Source organism: Strigops habroptila, chromosome 3 (assembly GCF_004027225.2).
Source record: "Strigops habroptila isolate Jane chromosome 3, bStrHab1.2.pri, whole genome shotgun sequence".
NCBI classification, from domain to species: domain Eukaryota; kingdom Metazoa; phylum Chordata; class Aves; order Psittaciformes; family Psittacidae; genus Strigops; species Strigops habroptila.
The window spans coordinates 15,340,250-15,365,742 of record NC_044279.2 but is presented as its reverse complement, the minus strand read 5'-3'; the positions used below and the strand labels follow the sequence as shown (position 1 = coordinate 15,365,742).

At 46.9% G+C, this 25,493-nt stretch overlaps 2 protein-coding genes across 2 annotated transcripts in view; both read left to right on the top strand.

Moving 5' to 3' along the window:
• LAMB4 (laminin subunit beta 4) overlaps positions 1-3,728 on the top strand; it is a 42,300-nt gene extending 38,572 nt beyond the window's left edge. Inside the window, exons 30-33 of the mRNA XM_030480504.1 lie at positions 351-489; positions 724-900; positions 1,911-2,064; positions 3,376-3,728. Of these exons, the coding sequence (XP_030336364.1) occupies positions 351-489; positions 724-900; positions 1,911-2,064; positions 3,376-3,515 (610 nt within the window). The 3' untranslated portion in view covers positions 3,516-3,728. The remainder of the gene's footprint in view (positions 1-350; positions 490-723; positions 901-1,910; positions 2,065-3,375) is intronic.
• A 4,740-nt stretch (positions 3,729-8,468) lies between these two features.
• The window catches only part of LAMB1 (laminin subunit beta 1), a 50,734-nt gene continuing 33,709 nt past the window's right edge, over positions 8,469-25,493 (top strand). Inside the window, exons 1-13 of the mRNA XM_030478296.1 lie at positions 8,469-8,598; positions 8,754-8,923; positions 11,138-11,273; positions 13,287-13,360; positions 15,322-15,510; positions 15,628-15,691; positions 17,114-17,316; positions 18,886-19,006; positions 19,186-19,374; positions 19,710-19,889; positions 20,298-20,410; positions 21,399-21,478; positions 23,947-24,082. Of these exons, the coding sequence (XP_030334156.1) occupies positions 8,559-8,598; positions 8,754-8,923; positions 11,138-11,273; positions 13,287-13,360; positions 15,322-15,510; positions 15,628-15,691; positions 17,114-17,316; positions 18,886-19,006; positions 19,186-19,374; positions 19,710-19,889; positions 20,298-20,410; positions 21,399-21,478; positions 23,947-24,082 (1,695 nt within the window). The 5' untranslated portion in view covers positions 8,469-8,558. The remainder of the gene's footprint in view (positions 8,599-8,753; positions 8,924-11,137; positions 11,274-13,286; positions 13,361-15,321; positions 15,511-15,627; positions 15,692-17,113; positions 17,317-18,885; positions 19,007-19,185; positions 19,375-19,709; positions 19,890-20,297; positions 20,411-21,398; positions 21,479-23,946; positions 24,083-25,493) is intronic.

Below are 25,493 nucleotides of genomic sequence, written 5' to 3'. Positions count from 1 at the left end.
AAAGTCCCCCACTGACGTTTTGCCTTGCCAACTTAAAAACCACAATTTTAATGGTTGTTGTTGGACTTGAGGGAACATTTCTGCATGCAAGCATAGATGCATTTAGAATCATAGAATAATAGAATCATAGAATCATAGAATAGTAAGGGTTGGAAAGGACCTTAAGATCATCTAGTTCCAACCCCCCTGCCATGGGCAAGGACACCTCACACTAAACCATGTCGCCCAAGGCTCTGTCCAACCTGGCCTTGAACACCTCCAGGGATGGAGCATCCACAACCTCCTGAAACATGTTCTTGCTTTGCTCTCCACACGACAATACTACACATGCTTCTATCCTTCCATTGCAGCAAAGCAGCTAAAGCTCTTCTGCCTGTGGATAAAATTAATAATAAACTTAAAAATGTTGTGAAGTCCCAAGGACACTCCAAAAACACCTTCATAAAGTTAAATGAAGAGATACAAGGCATCAGAACGCAGATCTCACAGGTATCTTCTGTAAAACTTTTATTTACTACATACATTTTAGAAAAATATACTTAATCTCAAAGTTTCCTTAACGTAAACTTAAATAAATAAAACCAGAATGTGCTGCAGATATGACACCAATTCCCTGATGTTTAAGGGTCTCTTCTTCTCAATCAGTTGACATTAATCTCCTCATTACCACATGTTGCAAGCTGGATGGATGTTGCGTAAGAAACCACAATTGCTCTGTTTTAGGCTGAGAACCAAGTGAATAAGACAAATGATGAACTAAATGACTTGTCAGCAAAACAGTCTGAGATGGAAGATGAAATTGCCACACTGCAGGCAAAAATGCTGATGAACAAGAATCAAGCGACAAAGGCAAGAGCAGGGGCAGAAGCAGCAAACAAGCGAGCCCAGAACATTGATAATGTAAGCCTTTCTGTCATGTATTAAGGGAAAAAAGATGCCCTCCATGTTTAATAGTACTTTTGCTTCAGAAGTGCCATTGTGTTACTCCCATCTCCTCAAAACTGTTATGTTTTCCTTATGCCATGCAGTGTAAAATGTCACAGGTAAGAGTAATTTATTTTTTATTCTAAGGCTTCTAGCATATAACACTTCTGTGTTTGAATGAAAAGAAAACATACATATTTCTCTGGCTACTCTGTGACATTCTTCCTTGCACTGCATATAAGACTTTTAGTCACCATGGGCACCAGTAAACACAACAGAACAAATCACAAAACCAGATATTAAAATATGTGAGTGATGTCAGCAGCCTGCCCATTCATCCCATGCCATTCTCCTTCAGAGGAAATTGCTCTGGGAGTTACCTGGAGTTTTTGGTAGGCTGGGTGCTCTTCAGTAGCTCCAATTTTTGAGGATGTGGCCAGAAATATGCTAAAATTACAAGAAGAACCAGGCACCCACAGCGCAAGCCAGGAGCATGACCAAGCTTGCAGGTTAAAAGAAACCTAGTCAAAATCTAAACTGCAGTCTCAACAGCACCTAAATCAGCAGGGAATATTAAATTGAATATTCCTACAGACAAAAATGTAAAAAACCCAGTGTTGCTACAGATAATTCATTACATTTGAGTTAAGCCTCCTGGCAAAATGAAATTTACAGAAAAGCCCTATGAAAAGAAGTAAAACCAGTGTAACCTTTAAAAAACTTAAATCATGTTTTCTTTACATCCTCATGTCCTCTTTAGGTTGCTCCACTGGCAGTTTGTTTTAATTGGTTTCTATCAGGTTTTGTAAAGCATTGTTCAATGTACACTTGTCATGGATGTTTTATTTATATTTTTTTTTAAGATGTAAGAGAATGAGAGATTTAAAGTTTGGTTCAAAGAGGATATTCAAAAAAGGTATGTACTCTTCAGTACGCCAGATTAATTATGAGATGCTCTTAAACTAAGTAATGGCATTTTGTTACAGGAGTTTGCTGACATTAAAAGAAAGTACAGCATTCTTCAAGAAAAGCTGAAAGCCCGAGGACCTCCAAAAGCAGCACTAGAAAAAGTGAAGCAGCTGAAAGAAGAAGCAGAAAAACTGGCTGAAGAGACTGAAAAGAAAATTAAAAGAATAACAGGTGGTGTTATTGTTTCCATAGCAAGAGGTGAAAACTGTGACAGTCATGAATTCAACTGAAGCCCTTGCCCACAGACACTAACAGACCAGGACCACCTGAAATCGGGTTTAAAACAATGTAATTAGTGAAAATCCCTGCTTGAAGCTACTCAATCAGTTAAAAAGTAGTTGAATTGATTTGGCTTATGTACTTTTTCTGACATAAATTGTTAGCTGTACACACAGGGACTTGCAGTGATTTGATTCACACAGTTTAAAAACAGCACAAGTACAAAATCTGCTAAAACTTTGCTGCAGATTTAGCTGGAAGCCTTGATTTATGCACTTGCTTTGGGCATTTGGACCTTAAATCTTTCCTCTGCGTTCTGTCTTTTCTTACCTTACCCAAGCAATGGCTTGTGTCCTGGAGCTGCAGGACAGCTGTTCTCCATCAGTCCATACCTGTTCTCCGAGCAACTGCAGAACCAACCAGGTACCAATACTGGCTTGTAGAGACTGAAGCTGACGTGCCCTGGAGCTGTGGGGCTGTGGCTGAGGTGCAGTAGTGGCAGTGGAGATTGTGGCTGCTGTGGCCGTACTGGCACCGGTTCTCACACAGCCTCTTGGGTGGGTTTAGAGGGTCACCAAAAAGGAAGAGCACATCTCATGTAATTGCACACAGGAAACCTAATTCTGCTTGCAGTGAAGGTCTGGGCATTGCCACTGGGAATCCTTAGGCTTAGGATCCTGCCAGGCTCAATATTCAAAAATACCATGTAACATCAGCAAAACTGAAGAAGAAACTCCATCCCAGGAGCAAATTCTTCAGGACAGGATCCAAATAAATACTTTGAGCAAATACCTTGAGGAAAAATATTATGAGCATCCCAGACACTCCAAAAGCCCAGATGATAAGTGTGTTGGAAACAGGCAGTGAATAATGTGGTTTTGACTCACTACCAGTATGTTTACATTGGTGTAGCTTCACAGGGACCAGCAGAAAACATTCCTATGAATGAGGGAGACCTAACCTCATTATGCCCAAATTGTCCAGGCTTTACACACATCAGTGGGCACACTGTTCCTCTAAGCGTTTCCACTTAAACCAACTCCTTTAAGAGCTCCATGTCCTGCCCTATCCTAGCCGATGGACAAAAGCACATGCTGAGAAATTAATTTATTTAAGGCTGTCACATTTCTCTTTTCCCTCCATTTGCATATATAACATTCCCCATTTGAAATGGGCCTCTAAAACTCCTGGGAAAAGAAATGCTGTTAATCCATGGATTTTACTTACACAACAAATACGAGGATCATTGCATGTCTCTTCCAGATTTGGAGAAGAAGCTTCAGGACCTGAATCAAACCAAACAAGACAAGGCAGAGCAACTGAGACAACTAGAGGAACAAGTGATAGCCATTAAAAATGAAATCACGAAGCAGGAAAGCAAGTATGCAACATGCAAAAGTTAAGGTCTGAACAGACCAGCAGGTAAAATGCAACTGAAGTCTCCGTGCTTACCACCTCCTGAGCTTCCCAGCACAGAGGGCTGTCCTCCCTAAATACCTGAAGGTGCCTACAGTATTTTGGCAGTGAATAATGTAATTTTCTCTTGGGTATTTTTTGTCCAGCTGAGTTTATATGAAAATAGGAAATACCTTTTAATAAACCAGCTGATTAAGTAATCAGGATGTAGTCTTTAAGGGAGCTTTATAATACACTCCCATGCACAGCCTAGAGCTTCTCACTGTAGGGGGTTGGAAATGCAAAAGCAGGATTGCTCAGAGAGTGACTGCCTCAAAGACAGACTCCCAACATCCTGTGTGTTCTGCTGAACCCTTCCAATAACCTGTGGCTGTGCCACAGCCCTGCATGGGTCTGCACAGACTGGGATGTGACAATGCAGATGAAGGGCTGTGGGCTTTGGTAGCTATCCCTGCTGACAACTGGCAGTGTCCTCAGGGTACTGTCACTCCTCCCCATCCCCATCTCTTCACTGGGACAGAGCAGGGGGAGAACTAGAAACCCATGACCATGTGGGGGTCCCCCTATGTTCACTAAAAATGAACGCATACCTCCATGCAGCGCTGGACCATCAGAGGTGGGCAATAGAGAGACAATTCCCCAGTGCCCACTGGATGGCAGCGCACCGATGCTTAATGCTGAAAACAACTTCAAAATCATTTCTTTGTCAATGCCCCTCCTGCAATACCTATTTTTCTTATGCTTCTGAGGGATTTCCCACATTTTTAATTAATGCAACTAACAGCTGTAAAATTATTCCATCTCTTTGGTTTAAGCAGTGAGTCTAAAGGGCCACAAACACTGAAAAACAGGAGCTCTTCTCCCACATGCAGCACCTCACAGAAGTCAGAGTTCACTCAGCAGTTTCTTGTAGCCATAAAGAATATAGAAATTGTTCTAAATTTTCGTATATAATTCCTTTTTTTTTTTTTCTTAATATAAAGAAGGAGACTGGGGCTAGGCAAATGCTACAGAAGTGCTACCATTTTAAAAAGGCTGAAGGGAGCTGTGCCTGGGTTTCAAAATCCCACCCTTGGTATACATACTCCTGCAGGATGCTGAACAGACTGACAATGTCTTTTCCTCAGTTAAAACCAGTTGTGTCATTCCTGGCTGGACTGTCCCACAGCAAGCATTCCAGAAGGAGCTCAGCATTGTTTCAGAGCTTGGGTGCAGCCCAGAGGACATCCATAAAACAAGGAATGCTCTGCAGGAACACAGGGCTCTTAGCATTTAGTATTTACCTTTCCTCCCGCCAGCAGCACCCATAAAAAAATCCTTATCGATCTGAGGAAGATAAACCATCCACAGTTATCACTCTGTGTTTAGGAGAGCTAAAGTAGCATTCGTGTGCAGTGAGGGCTTGGGTGGGAATTGCTGGCATGCATAAGATTTCAAAGATACTCCTCTAACTCAAAGCAGCTGTGCTCCAGCCAGGGCAGTGTGCAACACACATTACCCATCTAATAGCTTCTATTGTGAAAATGATGGAATGAAATTATAACTTTGCTATAATCCAACAAAGACACCCGAACGCAGTACGCACATAATACGCATTTTAATGTGATTTTTAGCACTTCAAAAAATCACCTGTGAGGTGTGAGGCTTCTTTATAAGTCCCTAGGCTGTAATCAGACAAATGTATTTAGATTGACTTTGCCATAATGAAATTGAGCATCTCTGTTTTACTCAGAGCACACAACTCACCAAGCTGCTCACAAATGGGTCTCCAGGTAATGAAGGTTTCAATGCAGGCCTGCTGCACTGCACCTGAAACAGGCAACCTGAAGTGTTTAGACAGAAATTCCCAATTGCATGCATGGCTTTAACAATCTGAATTCCCAAGCAGAAAGTTGAAAGAGAACGTCCTCCCAAAATCACTGTTGGCTGTGAGAGTTGCCATATGGCTTTCGACAAGCTGCAAGGATGCAAAGTCTGTAAACACAAGGCAGTTAAAGAGGCCTGGAGGGGAGATGTACCCATGTGGGAAAACAGAGATGGCTGGATAAAAACAGAAACAGGAAGAAAAAAGTCAGCATGGAGTCTAAGCTCCCCTGCCTTCTTCCAAGCGTGCTCAGACACACAAAGTGAGCAGACCTGATGGGACCGGAAGCTACAGAACGCCAAATCCATCCTGTGACAGCTTCCGAGGTTTACAACTGTGCAGCGCTCCCCATTGGAAGTGACACAAAAGCTTTTAAAGTGGTTTTGCAAAGCTAATTCATGGGAAAATGTTGGATCTGGATCAAAAATACCTATTTTTAGTTACCCCTGACCCTCTTTCTTGTGGGCAGAAGTGGCTTCAGAAAACTGTTTCTTGAAAAAAACCCTGAATTCAATATCTTGCTGTAGAGCACTTTGACGTCAACGACATTAATCAAAATACAAACAACACTTCACCAAACTCATACATAATCCAAGATATATTTAATCGAAGATTATTTCATCCACTCTTTTTGTTAGGCGTTCAACCCCTGCAGTGTTACCAGAAAATGGGGGATCAAGTGGGTCTCACTGAGGTCAAATTCTGAAATTTGGTTCAAGAAGACTTCAGATGCAGCACAGAGACACCCAGGACTGTAAAGCTGCTTCACCAACCACAAGGATAGGACATGACACAAAACTGAGTTTTTATCATTTGAAGAATCAAATTAGAATCCCAGACTGGTTTGGGTTGGAAGGAACCTTAAAGCTCATCTAGTTCCAACCCCCCTGCCACAGGCAGGGGCACCTTCCACTAGACCACATTGCCCAAAGCCCCGTCCAACCTGGCCTTGAACACTGCCAGGGATGGGGCACCCTGTGCCAGCACCTCACCACCCTCACAGTGAAGAATTTTTTCCTAATATCTAATCTAAATCTCCCCTCTGTCAGCTTAAAGCCATCCCACGGATCACTATTGCTCATGAGCACTGCAGAGAGGGACAGACACAAACAAGCTCACTGCATCTAATAACCCACACAGCGAATGCTGGTGGTTTCAGCTGCCTCTGAAAGGTGACCTCAATTATGGGTGGTGGTGGCCACCCCGGTCTGTGGCTGCAACTCCAAGTTGATGCCTGTGCCACACAGCAGGGTCACCCCTAGGCTGCAGTGCAGCACGTTCCATCTGCAGCAAGGCACAAAGGAGCCTAGTCACAGGGCAAGGAGCTCCAGAGGGCAACATTAGCCCACTTCTGGTTTAGGGGAGGATAGGACTTCTACACAGCTGTGAAGCAGAAAAGAGAAAGATGAGAAAACCTTGATAAAAATTGAAAAAATATGGGACAGAAAAAAATCCAATGGCAATGAAACACTGTCCTTGCACAGTCACACATGGAGCGATGCCGCTGCCTGCCAGCCATGGACTGGAGGAGTTCCTAACCGCAGCAAACAGTTTCTGTCAGTGGGACAAAAAAGTTTGTTACACTGAAGCTTAAAAACAAAGCTGTGCTGTGATTTACATGACAGGATTGTGAAACTGAATTAGTTTTGTGAATTTAGAAGACCACATTGCAGAAGAGGTTTAGAATTACTATACCTGCCATATCAACTTAAAATGGTTTCATTTCCAGGATTTCTTTAAGGAAACAGCCCCACTAGATCTTCAATTGGGAGGCCTGGGTTATGTTTCAGATCTGGTGTTTAACCTTTAGGGCAAGTCACTTGGTATCTCTCCATTTCTGCTTATCCATCTGTAAAATGAGAACTAACATATTTACCTACCTCGCCAGGGTTTGCTGGACGGACAGACGGCGGTGTGTTCTCACTGCACTGCAAATAGCGAGGGCAAAGTGTTCTTGAGGGACACTGGTACCTGGTAAAGATTTACACGAGTTTAAGTGTTGCACGTGCACAGGCAAAACTCCGGTGTATAAACCCAGGGATGCGTCCCAGCCTGCGTCCAGCCAGAGCCGTGCTCTTCCAACACATCCAATCTTCTTACCCGTTCCTTGATGTTTATTTACCAGTAAACCTTTCCCCTGGGTGCAAGGGGACTCTGCCACCAGCCAATGAAACCACCACGTCCCTGGCACAGCCCAGGAAACTGGAGTGGGTTCAGCTCCAGCAGCTCCAGCACAGCCATTGACTCCTCGCAGCCACCCCAGCACCCCTGGGAAGGCAGCAGCAGTGTATGCGCCCAGACAATGAGAAACAGCCTGGCAGTGGCTGACCCGGGCTCAACAGCCCTGCCAGGGCCAGACCCAGCCATGTATGGCAGCATGGCCACCATGCCCAGGAATGGCACTAGGAGCCACCTGTGTTGGCACCACATCGCCAGGCAATCCAGGGCCACTGAGCATCACAAACAACAGTTGCCGACCCTCTGGCCATTTGCTGGGTTTTGGGCCTTGCCGCATGGGTATGCTTGCTCCACCCATCCATCCATCCATCCATCCATCCATCCATCCATCCATCCATCCATCCCTCTCTCCCTCTTTCCCTCTCTCCCTCCCAGATGCCCAGCCCCACCAGCAGAAGTCAGGATTAGGTCAAAACCCCCATTCCCGCAGTTTCCAATCAGAGAGGGGTCACCCCATCGGTGATACCCCCAACCCCCCGCCGATTGCTGTATCCTGCCCAGAGCCCGCTCCCAAGCCTGGGGAGCACCGAGGAGGGCACATCCTGTGGTGGTGGTTGTTGGTGGTGGTGGGCTGGAGTTCCTCCACTCGCCCCTCGGGGGTCCCCGGTGCAGCGGGGCGGGCGTTTCCCTCCCCGGCCCGCCGCCGGGCCGCCGTTCTCAGCCTCCCACCGCGGCTGGGTAACCCTTCCTCGACGGCAGCCGCTCACCCGCTCCCTCCGGCGGGCCCGGCGCTGCGGCGGGGCGAGGGGCCGGGGCGGGCGGAGCCGCGGGGGGCGGAGGAGGAGGAGGGCCGGGGGGCGCCGGCGACGCGGAGCCGCTCCCCGAGAGCCGTGGGGAGCTGCGGCGCCTGCGTGCAGCAGCAGCGTTCGGCGGCAGCGTGGAGAGGAAGCCCCGTTCCGTCCCGTCCCGCCAGTGCCCGCCGTCTGCCATGGGCCGTCTCCCGCTGTACCTCTGCTGCTGCTGCCTCGGTAACTCCCTACCCGACCCGCTCCGCTCCCGCCGCCGTCGGAGCACGGCGGGCTGGGCGAGCCCCTACAGCGCCCGCCGGGGCGGCTCGGGTTCCCTGCCTGCCCGCGCTCCTGCTTCTCTCTCTCACTTCTCTCTTTCTTCCGCGGGCGCGCAGCGCTGTGGTCCGCGGCCGCGCAGGAGCCCGAGTACAGCTACGGCTGCGCCGAGGGCAGCTGCTACCCCGCCACCGGCGACCTGCTCATCGGCCGCGCCGCCCGCCTGTCCGCCTCCTCCACCTGCGGCCTCCGCCAGCCCGAGCCCTACTGCATCGTCAGCCACCTCCAGGTGAGCCCGGGCCGGACCGCGCCCCGGGGCACCGCGCTCGGCCGCAGGGCTCGGTGCCCGCCGCGGGGCTGGAGCGGGGCGAGCACCGTGCCCATGGGGAGCCCCGCGCCCCGCCAAAGCAGCCCGGGTCCAGGGAACCCCTCGCGGCTTTCGGCTTCTGTCCCCCGTCCCTTATCGAGGTTAACGAGGAGGAATGTGCCGCGGGAAGTTCAATTAGTTTATTTCCAGATTTGCTCGGAGCTGTCTAGACAGCTTCCTGATGGAGAGTGGTCTGTAGGACCCGGGTAATGTTTTGGCCACTATTCCCCTAATGTAATTACATTTGTAAGGTCTCCAAGCGAAGGGATGCAAACATGCTTGCCTTGCACATCTGGTGGAAAACACAAAGCTCGTTACTCTTTGAGCCAGAAGCAGCTCACCAGACTTAAAAATCTCAGAGACAGAAGGGATTCTGGAGAAGAATAAAGTATCACTTATAAGTGGAACTCTGTTGAACTGAAAGCAAGGGATAATCTCCGGTCGAATTTACTGTGGAGACAATAGGGCCGGATTCTGGCACTTGGAAGGAAAACCACGGGAAGCGGGAGGAGCGTTGCCTGAGGGGCTGTACCACTTGGCCCATTTGTACCCTGAAGTTACCAAATTTCCCCCCCCCTTCCCCTTTAGTTTTACTGTACTGCTCTGTCTACCAGAGTTAATATTCGGTTTAACTTAGTTTCTCTGGAACGTTTTTGGACTATGTCAGGATTGACTTTAACAATGTGAGCATGTCTGGTAGAACAAAATAGCAGAGGCACTTTGTTCTGTTTTCTGAATTGCTGAAGTGCTGTAGTAAAAAGCATCACTTCAGAAGTTCACGTGTGTCCTTATTCCTGACTTCACAGCCTCAGTTCAGCATTCGGGATGTCCGTGGTTACTTATGCATTGTAAGGTGGTATTGAAATCGTGGGAAGGTGCCAAATACCCTCTTAATAACATGGGGCTTGGGCGCGCTGAGTGCTTTGCAGGGCTGGGCTTTCTAGGATTCCGTTTTGGTGGGAGAAGCAGCAAGTCGTGGCATGAGGCAGGGGCTGTGGTGCTGGCGAAGAGGGGCCTGGAGCGGGGAAGAAGGGGACATCTTCCCCGGGACCCTGCTCTTGCAGTGCTCTCTGGTGGAGGAGCCTCTGGGGACTCATGGGGGGTGAAGCGTGGGGCTTAGGAGGAGGTGGAATTGGTGAAGTGGGAGTCCTGTGTGGCGCAGACCTGCCAGCCCTCACATTCTTGGCTGATAAAGCACTGCATTTGCCTGCATAAACCCGCTGGAGGAATGATGCCTGTGTAGCTTCTGACAGTGATGTGCTGTCAGAAGCTGGTGTGTGGGGGCTCCCTCGCCAGAGTGCGATGTGCTCTTCTGCCAAACCATGAGGTGGTTTGGGCAGGAACCCTCCCTTCTGGTTCAGTTTGCATCTTACCTTGCAAAATTGGAAAGCGGTGGGTTTGGGCACCGGCACAATGCGAAACCAGCATTGTTCATAGTAATAGTCATGAAGGGTTTTTGTCCTCCTGGTGAAGGAGTGTCCAGCTTTCCCAAGCAGCGCATGCCAGACGTGCACCCAGCTGGGTTTTCATGGGCACACCTTGTAGTGTGTGCAAACTGAGTTTATGTGCATAGCTTGGGGATTGCAATGGCAGGTGGAGATGCATGGTTTAGGTAGGAGCTTGACAAGCTGGATTCAGGGCAAAGTCAACCCCATGCAGAAAGGGCTCAGTCACTAAATCACTGAGGCTCCTTGGAGGTATCCCTAATGCCAGGAGCTTACATCTCCAAGCTAGCTCCCAAAAGCCAACGTTATTTTACACAAGTTGTTGAAGATGCAGTTTTGCACGTGTATTTGTACAGAAGCAATTCAGCAGTTTTCTGTAGATGTTGCTTTTGGTTCTGACTTCTGCTGGAGAATCTCTTGAGCTAGAAGAGATTTCCTGAAACTGCAATTTCGATAGGAAAAAATACTTCTCCTAAAAATATAGTTTATGAAATTCCTGGCATATTTTCCATTTGGCAATTTGCATTAATTCATAAAGGTAAACACACCGTTTCAACAAGAAAAACCCCTTTGATGACTCCTGCAGGCAAAAAGAGTGGAATGTGATACGAATGGAAAACGCTCTTATCTGCAGGAAACAACTATTGCCCCACGGATAAAATCAGTAATGCTGATTATTTTGTTGTTTCAGGAGGACAAAAAATGTTTCATATGTGACTCCGAGGATCCTTTTCACGATACTCTCAATCCTGACAGTCATCGCATTGAAAACGTTGTCACCACATTTGCACCCAATCGGCTGAAGCTCTGGTGGCAGTCAGAAAATGGTACGGAGGGGGGTTTGCCCATGTGGGAGCCATTTCCAGGGCTGGGAGCTGTTTTCCCTCCTTTTGTTGAAGCGTACCTGCAGGTCTGCTGTTGTCTCTGGCCTGCTGATTACTGCCCTGGGAAGGATCGTGCTGTTCGAGGAGAGCTGAGTAAAACTGGCTGCTTTTGTCTGCCCTGGAGCAGTCCTTAATCCACAATGAAGCCCCCTCAGCAGCCCCCTCATCCCTCGGAGTGCTGGAAAGAGCTGTCCCACCACTGTGCAGGAATCCTTTCCTAAAGAGAACAGTTTCCCGCACTGGCTCCAGATCTCCCTTGTGTTTGGGCAGCGGGAGCGGAGCAGCCTTCCAGGAGAAATATCCCGTGGCGGCGCTGCCAAGGGAGCACCACAGGGCTTCCCCGGCGCTGGATGGAGGAGGGTGTGGAGGGAAGGAGGAGGCTTGGGGCTGCCGTCCTGCCTGCAGACCTCCTGTTTCCCGTCCTACCCTGGCAGAGCAAAGCCCAGGGATATCTCTTACCCGGCAAACTGCCTTCTCCCTCCTGGCTCCCTGCATTTCTGTATCCATATGCCAAACAGTAAAATGAACACCAGGAACAAGCCAGCTAGTTAGAAAAAAACCCAGCATATTGCGTGTTAGTTTGGTGGCTTTGTTTTAAATCCTTCCTTTGCCCTTTTTACTTTTATGGTTATGCTTTGGCATGCCTTCATACACAAAACAAGGCACTGAGGTTTCTCAAGCAGCAGTCCTACCCTGAAGCCTTAAAGCCAGCTGGACAGGATGGGATTTCTGCAAATGCGTTGGCAGAAGCTGTCTTGCTGTATATGAAAAGAAATAGTAATATTTGTAACATTTCTGCTGCCCATAAAGAGAGGTTTTCACTAACCATTGCTAGATCAGCCTAGCAAGCCTCTTGTCTCCAGCAGCTCTCTTCTAGCATTCCAAATAATTCATGTTTTTTGCAACAGGCTTGGCAGCATCCACACAGAAAAGTTCTTAGCTCATAAGGTCATGAAAATGTCCTTCAACAATAAAAAACAAATGATTCTTTCTGTCCAATTCATGTTTTCTTCTATTCAGGCAAACAGCAGAAGGAAGCATCACTGCGCACTCCACATAATGTTACAGCTGGTCAAAAATTTAAGCGCTTTGTGGGTTTATTATTTTCATTTCTTACCCTTTCTCCTCTCTGTGAATCTTGATTTTTTTTATTTTTTTTTCAATTTCTAACTACAGTATAATGAGCATCCAGCTGTTTTGAGAGCTTTTTTCACATGACAAAATAACATTTGTAACTGTTTTTCTGCTTTTCTGTGTAGAGTCCTTGACTGTAGGTAATCATACAGCAGAGGTTGGAAAACCTTTTGCTTCTCACCAGTTTCCTAGCTCTCATGATTGCAAAGTAGGGCTGTGATACTTGCTTTAGGAGTATTTCAAAACCAGGTTGTAAAGGAACTGTTCCTGCATCTGGAGGGACAGGAGAGTTCAGAGCAAGCGAAGAAAGGTGGGAAACAGCCCGCTGCAGCTATCAGTGAGATTTGGGATGTTAGGGCTGTGGAAGCTCAAGCCTCTGTTGCTGCCAGATGGACTGCAGTGTATGAGGGTGGCCCGGGGTCACCACACAAGTCCAGACTCAGCATTCCCAGTTGAAACAGCTACTGGGTGCTTTGGTGGCTGGCTCCAGCCCGCAGCAGTCCCCATCCTCACCCTGCGTCTAGTGATGTTAGCCATGTTACGCAGCCTGAAATAATGGCATTACAGGGTCACGCTTTGGGTGTAGCATGTTCGGTGCAGATGATGCATAGGGATCCCATGTGCCATACTCTTCAGCGGGTCGTTGGTGTCCCCCCCCATTCCTCAGTAATGCACTAACCCTCATGTCCCTTTTTGACAACAGAGCCAAGCGGCAAAGAAAAGGGGCTCTGCACTAATGGAGCAGGGCTTTGGCAGAATCTAGAGGTGGAGGCTGGCGGGTGTCCTTTTTTGCTGCATGGCTTCTTTTCTCTGCCCCTGCAGGTTTGGAAAACGTGACAATCCAACTGAACCTGGAGGCTGAATTTCATTTCACTCATCTCATTATGACCTTTAAGGTAAGGAAGCCACAGCCTTACCCCAAACCCTAAAACATGAGGAAATGAGAGGTCTCGTAGTCCTTCACGTCTATTCGATATTGGGGATTTGAGCTTTGAGCTGGTTTGCCTGATTTTTTTAGAGCTGCCAACCGTTAACTCCTGCTGAAGTTGCACAGGAAAGCTGAGTTGTGGCTTGTGGCTTGAGTTGTGCTTGAACCCCAGTGAGGCTGCAGAAGGAGTTGTACTGAAGCTGGGCTTTGTGTTGGTGTCTCTCTCTGATGGTTGTGTTCTACAGGATCATTAGCTAAAACATGCAGTAGTGAGGATTTTTCTTCTTAAAAAAAAACCATAAAAATTGGCCATGGTATCGTTTTTCATTTGGCAAATGGAGAGGTCTTCAGGAAGAAGAAACATCTGTACACAAAGTGTCTTTGTTTCTTTATAAACAGATGTCTTGGAATGGCAGATTATGTCCCGTACATCCTAAATCACACAAAGGCAAGCACTAGTGGCAACCTTCAGCTGAGGTTTCAGGGGCTGCACTTCCTACAAGGCTAAATCCCTGCTCTTCACATGTAGACAAATTAATCTCTTTGTTCCTACCTATCAGCTTTCTATGAGAGCTGGTTCTCTCCTGTGGCATCGACTTGGGTTTCTCCCTCTGCTTCAGGGTGATGGCTGAGGTGGAAGGTGGTCTTTTCTGATGGATCCCAGCAGCGAGGGGCCTCCGAGAGGCCCCTGACCCAATGCAGGTGCTGTGGCCATCGTGCCACTGGGCTTGGTCTGCTGTCAGGAGGAAGACTGCAGGAAAAATATTGTTGTAATGAGGGTTTGTGTGGGTTTGTTGTAATGAGGGTTGACTTTGTGTGGTAGACACTTGAGCTGCTTTACCTCTCAGTTGCTACATTTTCTGTTGGGTGAGATGCCAGTTTGTAAGTTGGGTGATATTTTCAATCAGGAAGCAGAAAGAAAACTTCTTTCCAGCTGTGACTGAAATGCTTTTGTGCTTGACTCTGGGAGGGCCTCCTCCGAGTACATAAAACTAATGAAGAGACTGTTTGCATTTCTTGGTAAGTGCAAGCCAGGTGTTACATTAATATCTGCCCTGTGAAAGGCAGTGCATAAATTGAAACATGAGATTTTTAGGTCAGAGAGTTTAAGAATATTTTTAAAATCTCATTAGGTCATTGTTCAACAGTTGAGTACTACATGTAGGTAAGAGGGACAGTGGTTTGTGTGAATTGAATGCAGCCAGCTGGACTCTAGGCAAGGCCAGCTGGAGGAGGATCCCTGGGGACTGGGGGAGTCAAATGCAGCAAGAGTGAATGAAGCTGAACCTCTCAATGTTCTTTAAAGAAGAAGATTTTCTTAGTGCAGCACAGAATACGGCTGGCACTGGATGGCAGAGGTGGATGCAAAAGGTAGTGTGGTCAGACAGAGAGAGGTGAGCAATCCCAGGTCTTCTCTGAGCAGCAGAGATAACTGCTCAGCAAGAGCTGCTGGGTGTCAGCTGGAGGGGAAGCACTGAAAGTGGCCTCCTGGTCCCCAGGGCAGAAGAGGAGGCCCATTAGGTCCTTTGCAGATTAGGCAAGGAAGAAGACTCTGTTGTTTTCCAAAAGCAGTGGAAAAAATCCTTTGGAATCCCTAAAGCCCCAGTTTTGAGAAAGGATTTGGAATCCAAAAATTTACAAGTTTGCTTATTTATTGTAAGCATGTTTAAGCGTTTGGCCACTGAATGCTGTCTTTTTAAAGATGGGTAGTCTGTGGTGTGATGAGTGTTATTTCAAAGATCTGCCCCTGAGCAGAAAGTGGGATATCAGCAGAAAACCATTTCCAGTATTTCCAAATATTGGAAATAGTCAGTGCAGGGAGAGAGATTAAAATCCAGTCATGTGGATTGCTCATGCTTAAAAACACCTGCATGTAAATGCAAGTAATAATTAATTGAATAAAATCTCTTCTGGTTTTCTTTTTGTTAGACGTTCCGTCCAGCTGCAATGTTGATAGAAAGATCATCTGATTTTGGAATAACATGGCAAGTATATAGGTATTTTGCGTATGACTGTGAGAGCTCATTTCCTGGGATTTCAACTGGACCCATGAAGAAAGTGGATGATATCATTTGTGATTCCCGATACTCCGACATTGAACCTTCAACGGAGGGAGAGGTCAGAGGGTTGGGGTTGTTTTTTCCCCAGTATGTTGACTGTATAGACTTTTTCCATACAAATTTAGATTCCTTTATTTTTAAAGCTGAATCTTTCATTTTACCGTTTTTCCTCCAGGTAATATATCGTGTTTTAGATCCTGCTTTTCGAATTGAAGATCCATACAGTCCAAGGATTCAAAGTATGTATGCAGTTACCTTCCAGACTCATTTGAAAGCATTTCTGTACTTATTTGCTTACAGAAACCAGTAAACCACGAATACAGCCATGTATTAGCCCCAGTAACAATTTTGAAATCATGTGAATACATTTGTGGTGTGGCTTCTTTTACTAACTCAGACAGTGATGTGCTGGGAAATAATGATCTGCGTTGCCAACTCAAGTGATTGCTCTTAAATACGTCATTATAGTTGGTCCTTTTCTTAATTGGTCAGGGATTTATTTTCATTAAAGACTCCCTCTCCCCAGAATACATGCAGTTGCCGAGAGAAACCTTGGAACATGGTCCCGTAATTGTACAGTGTTCAGAAAGCAAAGAAACGGAACTACAAAGGAACTTGGATCATTTTTTATGTCTAGCTGAAATCAAGGGGGATGTGTTTTATTTGATAGAACACCTGAGTCATGAGATTGGAACAGTTGGCCTTGGTAGCACTGTGTGGCTGGACCAGTGCAAAGGTAGAGGGATCTGTTGCTGAGCATGGCCTAGAGAAAAACCTCTTTGGGGCATTTGGCTTGAGTAGGTAACTGCAGTGATTTGACTTAAACTTGACCTCTGATTTAATATGCGTTCTCAGTTTCGGTTCATGTCCTTCAGTGTAAAACTTACTGGAGCAGAAGAAAATATCTGAAATAGGAGTGTCTGTTAGTTGCTATATCAGTTGAATGTTTGGGGTTTTTTTAGCCAGCATTTTAAGGCAGAAATTCTGCTTTCATGGGCTTGAAGTGCTTTTTCAAGCCTAGTTTCAAGGTTGTAAGAAATTAGGATTCATAATATCAAAGTGAACATGTAGCCTGAATTAATTACTGTGATACTATCTTCCCATGGATTATCCCTTGAGAACTTCTCCTTTGTGTTTGGCCAGTGACGGGGTGTTGCTTCTTTCAACAAAATGTAACCGATTATATTTGCTAGGAAAGTTGGGCCTAGAAGAAAGAAGAATTATTCCTGTCTTGTTTCGAACTAAGATTTTTTTTTCCAAAAGGCTTGTAATTCTTAAAGCTCCTGGTCCACTTGTCAGCAGTTCCTTAATATCAGGTCCTTGCCCATCTTGCATTATAAAGCTCCAAAGAACCAGTGTCTTTTCGGTGGTACCATTGTGTGTACCTTTGATATTTATGTTTGTGTCTGTTTATGTATAATAAAATAGAGTAGTATTAAGCTCAAACTCACTTATACAGTGATTAACCTGCCATAAAATAATGTTTGGGGGTTTTTTTATTTGGGAGTGTGATGTGTAGCATGTAAGTATTGAGATTAAATCTGATCTAATCTCATAGGAAGTGTGCTTGGGAAGTCACTCCTGGCTTCCTCCCATTCAATAGAGTACCTGGTAAATGATTCCAAACTGGGTTTGTTGGGGTTTTTTTGTGTCTCCTGCAGATCTATTAAAGATCACAAATCTGAGAGTCAAATTCACCAAGCTGCACACGCTGGGAGATAATCTCCTGGACTCTAGGATGGAGATCAGAGAGAAGTACTACTACGCCATCTACGACATGGTGGTTCGCGGGAACTGCTTCTGCTATGGACATGCCAGCGAGTGTGCGCCAGTGGATGGCTTTAATGAAGAAGTGGAAGGAATGGTAAATAGTCACACTTTTCTGCAGAAAGCTGTTCCTGTCTCTGCCTCTTTTAAGTGATTTAAACACAGATTTAAGGATGCTGGAGAGGGACTCTTCATTAGGGACTGTAGTGATAGGACAAGGAGTAATGGGTCCAAACTTAAACAGGGGCAGTTTAGGTTGGATATAAGGAAGAAGTTCTTTACTGTGAGGGTGGTGAAGCACTGGAATGGGTTGCCCAAGGAAGTGGTGAATGCGCCATCCTTGGCGGTGTTCAAGGCCAGGTTGGATGGAGTCTTGGGTGACGTGGTTTAGTGTGTGGTGTCCCTGCCCATGGCAGGGGGGTCGGAACTAGGTGGTCTTAAGGTCCTTTTCAACCCAAACCGTTCTGTGATTCTATGATTCTATGATACTTTCCCCTCACTCCCCACCGTTAAACTATTCCTCCTCAGCAAACATACCTGTCCTTATTGGTGTTAATCAAGCACAGAGAGCTCAGATTAGGTGAAAATTGTTTTAACACTCCTTTTCTAATTATATTAAAGACCTGATGAAATTAAAAGACAGGAATGCAGAAAGGGAGTGTATGGGGCCAGATGGGTGTGTGGTTAGTGTTACTTACTCTAAAATTGAAGGGACTAGAGGCATCAAAGAATAAAACATCTTTGTGAATCAGACATGACCTGCATTTGTATTGGTTATCAGCTGAGAAGTGGAGGCTGTAGCCCTTATTAATGGCAGGATCTGAAGGAAAATCCTGCTGCCCAAGTGGCACATCCCTTCTGGGTCCTGGTTTTCCCCATGATTTTTGCCCAACAAGCAGTAATAGCACCCCTGTTAATGAGTGAGTTATTAACTGGATGAAAATGTGGAGGCATACGGGGAGGTTGTGTGGGTTGTCCCAGGGGCTGCAGGATGCTGGTGAGCCAGTATACTCCATTGTCCTGCGCCTTTGGTGAGTGCCTCCAGCCGAGCAGGAGCAAGACTGGATTTGCCCTTAAAATCATGGCTCCAGTGCTGGTGGTCCCTGTTGTTTATGGCAGCAGCTGTCACACTATCACTGTTGGTCTATGTAGTGCTTGTTCTGTACATGTTGAAGGCAGAATCTGGGGTTGATGGATAAAACCCATCCAAACTGTCTGTTATCTTTGCTTTGAGAACCAAGGTAGGGCTGGAAAGAAGGTGCTGGGCTGGAAAGAAGGTGCTGGGCTAGCGATGCTAACTAGATGCATGTTAATAGCTAATTAAGAGCTAATAAACAGCTTATTTTTAGGTCCAGGAGGCTTTTGTGGTTATCGGGGTGGAACTGTGCTCTCCTGATTCATTTCTGGAAGCTTTCATTCAGGCATTAGTTCTGGTAGGGAAAGAAGGACAAATTTGTATGAGGACATTCTTACCTTGGCAGGTAAAGGACACTCCTGTGGCCCTTTATGTCTCCCTACGTGCAGTGACACATATTAAAGTCTCCAAAAGTATATCCTTTATGTACTAGCTGTGTTTTGCATTACTTGGAGCATGTTGGGTTTTTTTCCCTGCCTGTTTTATAACCACCTATATTACTTTTTTTTTTTTTCCTGGTTTCAATGACAGGTCCATGGGCACTGCATGTGCAGGCACAATACCAAAGGGTTAAACTGTGAACAGTGTTTGGATTTCTACCATGACTTACCCTGGCGACCCGCTGAAGGCCGCAATAGCAACGCATGCAAAAGTGAGTTTGAGTAGAATGCAGAACTGGATTCTGGTGTGAGCGTTACATGCTGTTACTTGGGAACTTATGACAATACGTGAAGTGCTGCATGTTCTTTGGTTGACTTTGGCATGTCTTTTCCGCAGACTTGCATCTCCCCTGGGGCTAGATTCTTACATTGCTTTCTGTCTTTGTCACAGAGTGCAACTGCAATGGCCACTCCAGCCAGTGCCACTTTGACATGGCTGTGTACATGACAACGGGCAATACCAGCGGGGGAGTGTGTGATGACTGCCAGCACAACACCATAGGACGCAACTGCGAGCAGTGCAAGCCCTTCTACTTTCAGCACCCAGAGAGAGATCTGAGGGACCCCGATGTCTGTGAGCGTAAGTGCAGCCCTGCTCCTTGGGTGGGAATGGTGTGGCACCCTGGCCATGCCACCACCCCAGGGCTTTCCCTGAAGAATTTAGGATTTACAGGCCACCTTTTGGCTCCTGAACAAAGATCCTTAAGGGAAGGTTGTCTTGAATGTCTTGGGGTTTATTTTCTATTCAAGAATCTGGAAATTTATCTGGTTGTTACATATTCAACCCATATCATGTCTAATACTTGCAGGAATGATACACTCTCCACACCACAGCTGAGTTTAAATAATTCAGTGTGAGACCTTGTCTTCCCTTTTGTAGCAGTTAATAAAACACATGCAATGCTTCCTTCTTAGCTTGCGACTGTGACCCAGCTGGCTCCCAGAATGGTGGCATCTGCGATCGCTACACTGATTTCTCCACCGGCCTTATCGCCGGACAATGCCGCTGTAAATTATTTGTGGAAGGGGAGCGTTGTGACCTCTGCAAAGAAGGTTTCTATGGCCTGAGTGCTGATGACCCAGCGGGTTGTCAGTGTAAGTAAAAACATATGTTCCTTTATGTGTGATCAAAAGCTCTTTGAGGAGCTGTTGGAGCTGGGAGAAGCTGGTTTGTGGGGTGGTTTTTTATTCCTTTGTTTCGTGTTTTTGCTAAAGGAAAAACATTCTTGTAGGTTCGCCGTAGCTTGGAGTCCACCCACCCTTAAAACTCAGTTCCCTTCCAGTGTATTCAGTGGAAATAGCAGAATCATCCTTATTTGTTTCCAGTTATAAGTCTCTAAGCCAGCGAGATTTTAGTGGGACGGGTGGTGGGCAAAGTGTGCAATTAACCTCTGTCCTGGGGAATTCAGGGGAAGCTTTAATGTAAATATTTAAGTTGGATACTGTCTAAAATGTAATTCAAAACCTCTATTTTGACCTGCCTATTTGTACTTCCCAATTTAGCTTGTGCATGTAATCCTCTGGGTACCCACCCCGGGGGGAATCCTTGTGATTCGGAGACAGGAAACTGCTATTGTAAGCGCCTGGTGACAGGAAAGCAGTGCAACAACTGCCTGGTAAGTATCTTATCATCAAATAAATGAGGAGATGCTGGTGCGAGGGAGGCTGGCGTGCAGAAAGCGTGGATAAGGTGCTGGCTACTGTCTCTGCCTGCCTGCGAGTGGGCACCTGGCATTCAGGCTGGAGCAGGCACCTCAGGATGTCAGGAGCCATGAAGCATGCTGTGTTATGGGGAGCTGGGAGGCACGTCAAGGCAAACAAGAGCATCCGTATCAATTCCTGGGTCTGTAAGGAGGGAGACATTAGGATTCCTGTAGTGGTTGCTCTGTGAAAACGAAGGACCTGGGGCAGTTCTGCTGGAGCCCTCTCTGGGGTGAAAGACGAAATGGTCAGAAAAGCAGTGTTAGCAAAAAAAAAATTGCTTTCCTTACAGGCCATTATTTGGGGTTATTTCATGTGCATACATTTCCATTTAGTGTTTATGTGTGCTGGAGTGTTATAGAAACACACCGTCAGATAACTGGATGTGTTTGTATAAACACTCACAGGCTGTCTTATCTAACAGTGAACTACATGGAAAAGCTGAACAAGGCTCTCTGTCCAACAAGCAAGTTGCAGAGTAGCAGCCATGCAAGGGCATTGCCTTACACAAAGCCCCACTGCCCCACACATAGCTCTCTGCTGTGATGTGACGTGCTGGGCTCTGATTTTCCAAGCCCTTCATGGTTCAGGAGCCCAAACTGATGTAAATGGTGCAGTAGGAGTGAGGTCTCTGAGCTTGGGTCCTCCTGAATCTTGCTTTTAAAGCTAGGTGGAAAGATGTGGGGTTTTTTCTCAAGCCCTTGAGATGGTGGACAAGGTGAAGGGGAGCTGGTGGGGAAGCTGTGTTGGTGGTTGTGGGAGTAGACTCACAACCAGGGGAGCAGGGTTCGTGGGTTAGGAGCAGTCTGGGGTAGCTTATGTTGAGTATTTAAAAACGTGCCTTTGGGGTAGATGGGATTAAACTGGCACCAGTTACAGTGCTGGTGATGTTTCCTCTGGCAGCCTGAGCACTGGGGCCTGAGCAATGACATGGATGGATGTCGGCCGTGCGACTGCGACCAGGGAGGAGCGCTGAACAACAAGTGAGCCTCAGCCCAGTTACTCTCTTGTAATCATTCACCCCAGTGAGTTCCGCTTCATTTGCAACCACAACATCCAGGGCTCAATGTGCTCTGGAGAAGGATGTTTGGGACCATCTTTCTGGAGCAGAAAGTGGCAGGTCTTGATTGCTGCAAGGGGTGGCAGAGGCATCTAATTCTTTTCCATGCTGAGCAGCCTTCATTTGTGCCACCAGTGTAGATGAACATGTAAAACTGTTTTTAATGTAGCTCTGCCTTTGGTCAGCCAGGGTAGGAGCTAGCCATGGGTTGTGCTCTGCCTAGGACATAACCCATGGTATGGTCCATGTCAAAGCTTGGCTTTCACAGGATCAAAGCAGGAATCAGGCAGTGACATGGGCCTCGTTCTTGGTTTGCTCCCAAACTGGCCCTTTGGCAAGTCTGTCTGTCCAGCGGCACTGGGGGCAGCACCCTGGCTGCACGGCACTGCTGCATTGCCCTAGGGGTGCTGCGTGGGGTGGGATGTGGAGCTGGAAATGCCCGTTGGGAAGGTGAAGATTTTTTCAGAGAAGTGTGTAGGTTTTGAAGGTGCATCCGTCAGTAAGAGCATGGAAAGTCCTGGCTTAAATGCGTGGTCAGAGGGATGCTGGGCAGCCAGACTGCTCCTCCGACCACAGCAGTTTTCTGTGCATTAGGTGCATGTCTGACCCCAGGTTTTTCCTTCACTTTCTTTCCCCCCACCCTTCCTTTCACAAACCCTTTGAAACATCCTGCTTTTGTCTAAAGCCACAGAAGTCTCCCGGGGGGGTGGATGAACTGTTTCCCACTGGAACCCCCCAGACCACACTGGAGGAGTTTGGGACTGATCCCACTGTGACTCCTGTAGGTCATCACAGCCTGTGGACACCCCTTCTGCAGCAGGGAGTGCCATGGGAATGCCCTGCAGGCTGTTTCTCCCTTCTCTCCTTGGTGAATTACAACCCCTGAGCAGATAGTGGTGTGGTCCTTAGTAATCAGTTACTCCTCCGTGCTTGCTCCCTGCTCACTTACTCTGCACAGTTGCCCCAGCACAGCCACTTCCAGAGGTTTGGGGCACGGCTCAGCAAGATTTGCAGCATCTTTCCCATGCACTGAGCACAGCGATTGCAAAACCACGTGGGGAGGGGACATGCAGTGTCCTGGCGTGGGCAGGGGCCAGCTGTGCTTTCCTCCGGCTGCAGGAAAGCCACAAAGCCCAGCTCCAGCTTCACTCTCTAACCTCAGTGGGAAGGGGAAGCTTTGCCCTCCCCGGGGCTCCTCTCAGCTGCTGAATTGCTGCCTCCTGGCTCAGGTTCAGGGTGTGGGATGCAGCACTTGGCATAACAGCACCTCACCCAAAAATCATTCCCTCCCTGTGCTGTAACCATCCTCGTCCCCAAAGGGGAGACTTCCCATCTCCCCTTCTGTGGCAGCTGGGGCACTTCTGGAATCTGAAAGTGAATGTTTGAGTGAACCTCTGTAATTTCAAAAATGTTTTCAGTTAAAAATTACTGTTAGCATGGGGGCTTAAGAAGCCTGGAGATTTTCCATGGAAACTAGATGGGTTTGACTTTGGAAAATATTTCTAAATTCCATTAAAATTTAAAGAAAAAGGCGTATTTTGGTGGACCAAAAAACTGTTGTAAGAAAAAATGTGACCAGGTGTGTGCAAAACTACAATGTGCCCAAGGGTTCTTTATAATGTGGGGCAGACTCTCTGGAGACAGTAAAACCACCAAAAAGCAGTTTGGGGGTAGAGCTGTATTGAGAAAAGGAAATGGCTCACATGAAGGAAGTGGAGCTGCTGTACGTCACCTTGGACAGACCTTCTGCATGCCCCAGAGATGGCTCTGTCTGTCCCAAGTCTTTGACTCTGTTTGTCTTACTTTAAAGCAGCCAGGTGTGGTTTTACCCTGTGCATAGTTGCTGGTGGGTGACCTCTCAGGGTGCGCTTTGCAGCATACGAGAGCAGCTCGATGTCCTAGGACATGCAGGATCATGCATGTTCTTGCTTTGCCTGAGCCCATACAGACAGATATGCTGCTTGCATGACCTGCAAGCCTGGAGCCAAAGGCTGCCCTTGGCTTGCAGGACAGACATGCCTCTTGGCTATGTCTGTGGTAGCAAGTGAAGCTCTCCCAAGACTGCTGTCTGGCCCCAGGGAACCGCCTGCACCCATAGCATGAAATCCTCTCGCCATTCAAACGAGGAAGCCACGTGCAAGCTGCCTACTGGTCCCTGGTGTATGCTCACTCCCAGTCTGAGCCTAGGAGTTTGGGAGAATAATAGTTGGGTTGAGCCATTTTAGCAGTGCAGATGAGACCAGCTGCAGAGCCTGAGAACATCCTGTGTCTAGACACAGCTGTGTCCTCCTGTTCTCCTCCTGTGTCCTAAAACGTCAAAGCAGAAGATAGCTCTAGCACTGTCTTAGCATAGCCAAGATGTGTTGTCAATTCATTGCCCTTCCATTTTAGCTGCTCAAGTCAATCTGGCCAATGTGAATGCCGGCCCCACATGTTTGGACGTCAGTGCAACCAGGTGGAGCCCGGTTATTACTTCATTTCACTCGATCATTACATCTACGAGGCAGAGGAAGCCAGCTTGGGTCCCGTGAGTAGCAGTTTTAATGGGCTGGTGTTTCTGGACAGCTGTGGGAAAGTTCTTTCACCATTTGGGTGTTGGAAGCATTTGTTTTATACCCCGTTTTGCAGTTAAAATGGGAAAACAATACTGAATTGTATCAGAAAACCATCAACCTGTAGCTCTTCAATCTTAATATCGATAAATAGTGTAGTAATCTAGGGGGAAAACTGCCATTTTTTTTCTAAACTCATTTCTTTGATCATGGCCATACAATTAGTTTCCTGTCAACATCCATCCCTGTACCCCACTGTGTGTACACCCACTACACCCACTTCTTCCCCTCTTATCTCCAGAGCGGTAGGACATCACCACTGGCTGTTCTTTTTGGTGCCACTGAAACGGGAAGGGAACAAAGCACACATTTAAGCACATTGCCACAGCTTTCAGAGTTTCTGTACATCAGTAACATTTCTTTTATTAATGGCTAAAACCATAGTTGATTGTGCAAAAAACTGGTAGGTGAGGTCACCTCTGGCTTGTTTTTCCACCAGCATGGTTCATCAGGGTCTCCATCTCTTTCCATTCACCACTGCACAGCCTTGTTTTTAATTCATTAATAGCAGCAAGGTGATTACATCAATTACTTTTGCCTCCAGCAAGGAGTCAGGGAGATGAGATAATGGTTTCTAAAGCAGCAGATGTCTGTCTGTCTGCGATTGGGGCACTTGGTCCTAATTTATTTCTTTCAGGCAAAATGCAGCCACTTTGCAGTTTCAGACGAGGCAGATTTTTGTTCTCTGGTAACTGCAGAGAGGGAAGACAGTGCAGAGCACAAGTTGGACTGTAGCAGAGGGCATGTGAGCTGGCACAGGGATTTTGGTGCAATCGTGCCTGCCTGACTGGAGAGGTGGTACCCAAAACCTCACCAAGGCTCAGGCATGGAGGAGCCTGGCATGAAAACCTGCCTTGCCAAGCAAAGTGGGGAGATGTGCTACTAGTTTGCATCTGAAAGCTTCAGAACAAACCATTTTAAATAACGCCAGCATTGAAAAGCTTCCTCACAAATCTGGTGGCAGAATAAAAACTCTGAATCCCTAGGCAGGGACCCAGCACAAGACAAAATGAAGTGGCACAGAGTTGCAGGGATTTTCAGGTGGTGCCAAGCCCCCGTGCTCCCCACAGCTGCGTGCCCGTGCTCACATCCCGCCTGCCACCCTTTCTAGGGAGCTCCAACCCTTTGTGCAAAGCCAAAGGGTAATAACTTACAGCCAGGCTCTCTTCAAAGAATGTGAGAATACATGAGGGGACATCCTGAAGTGATATATGTGTGTATATATATAGACATTTCCTTACATTTTAGCCCTCTCTACTGAAGCAACTTCCGTAGGAATGCACAGGATGTTGTTCTATGTAGAGGACTATGCATGGATGCAGACAC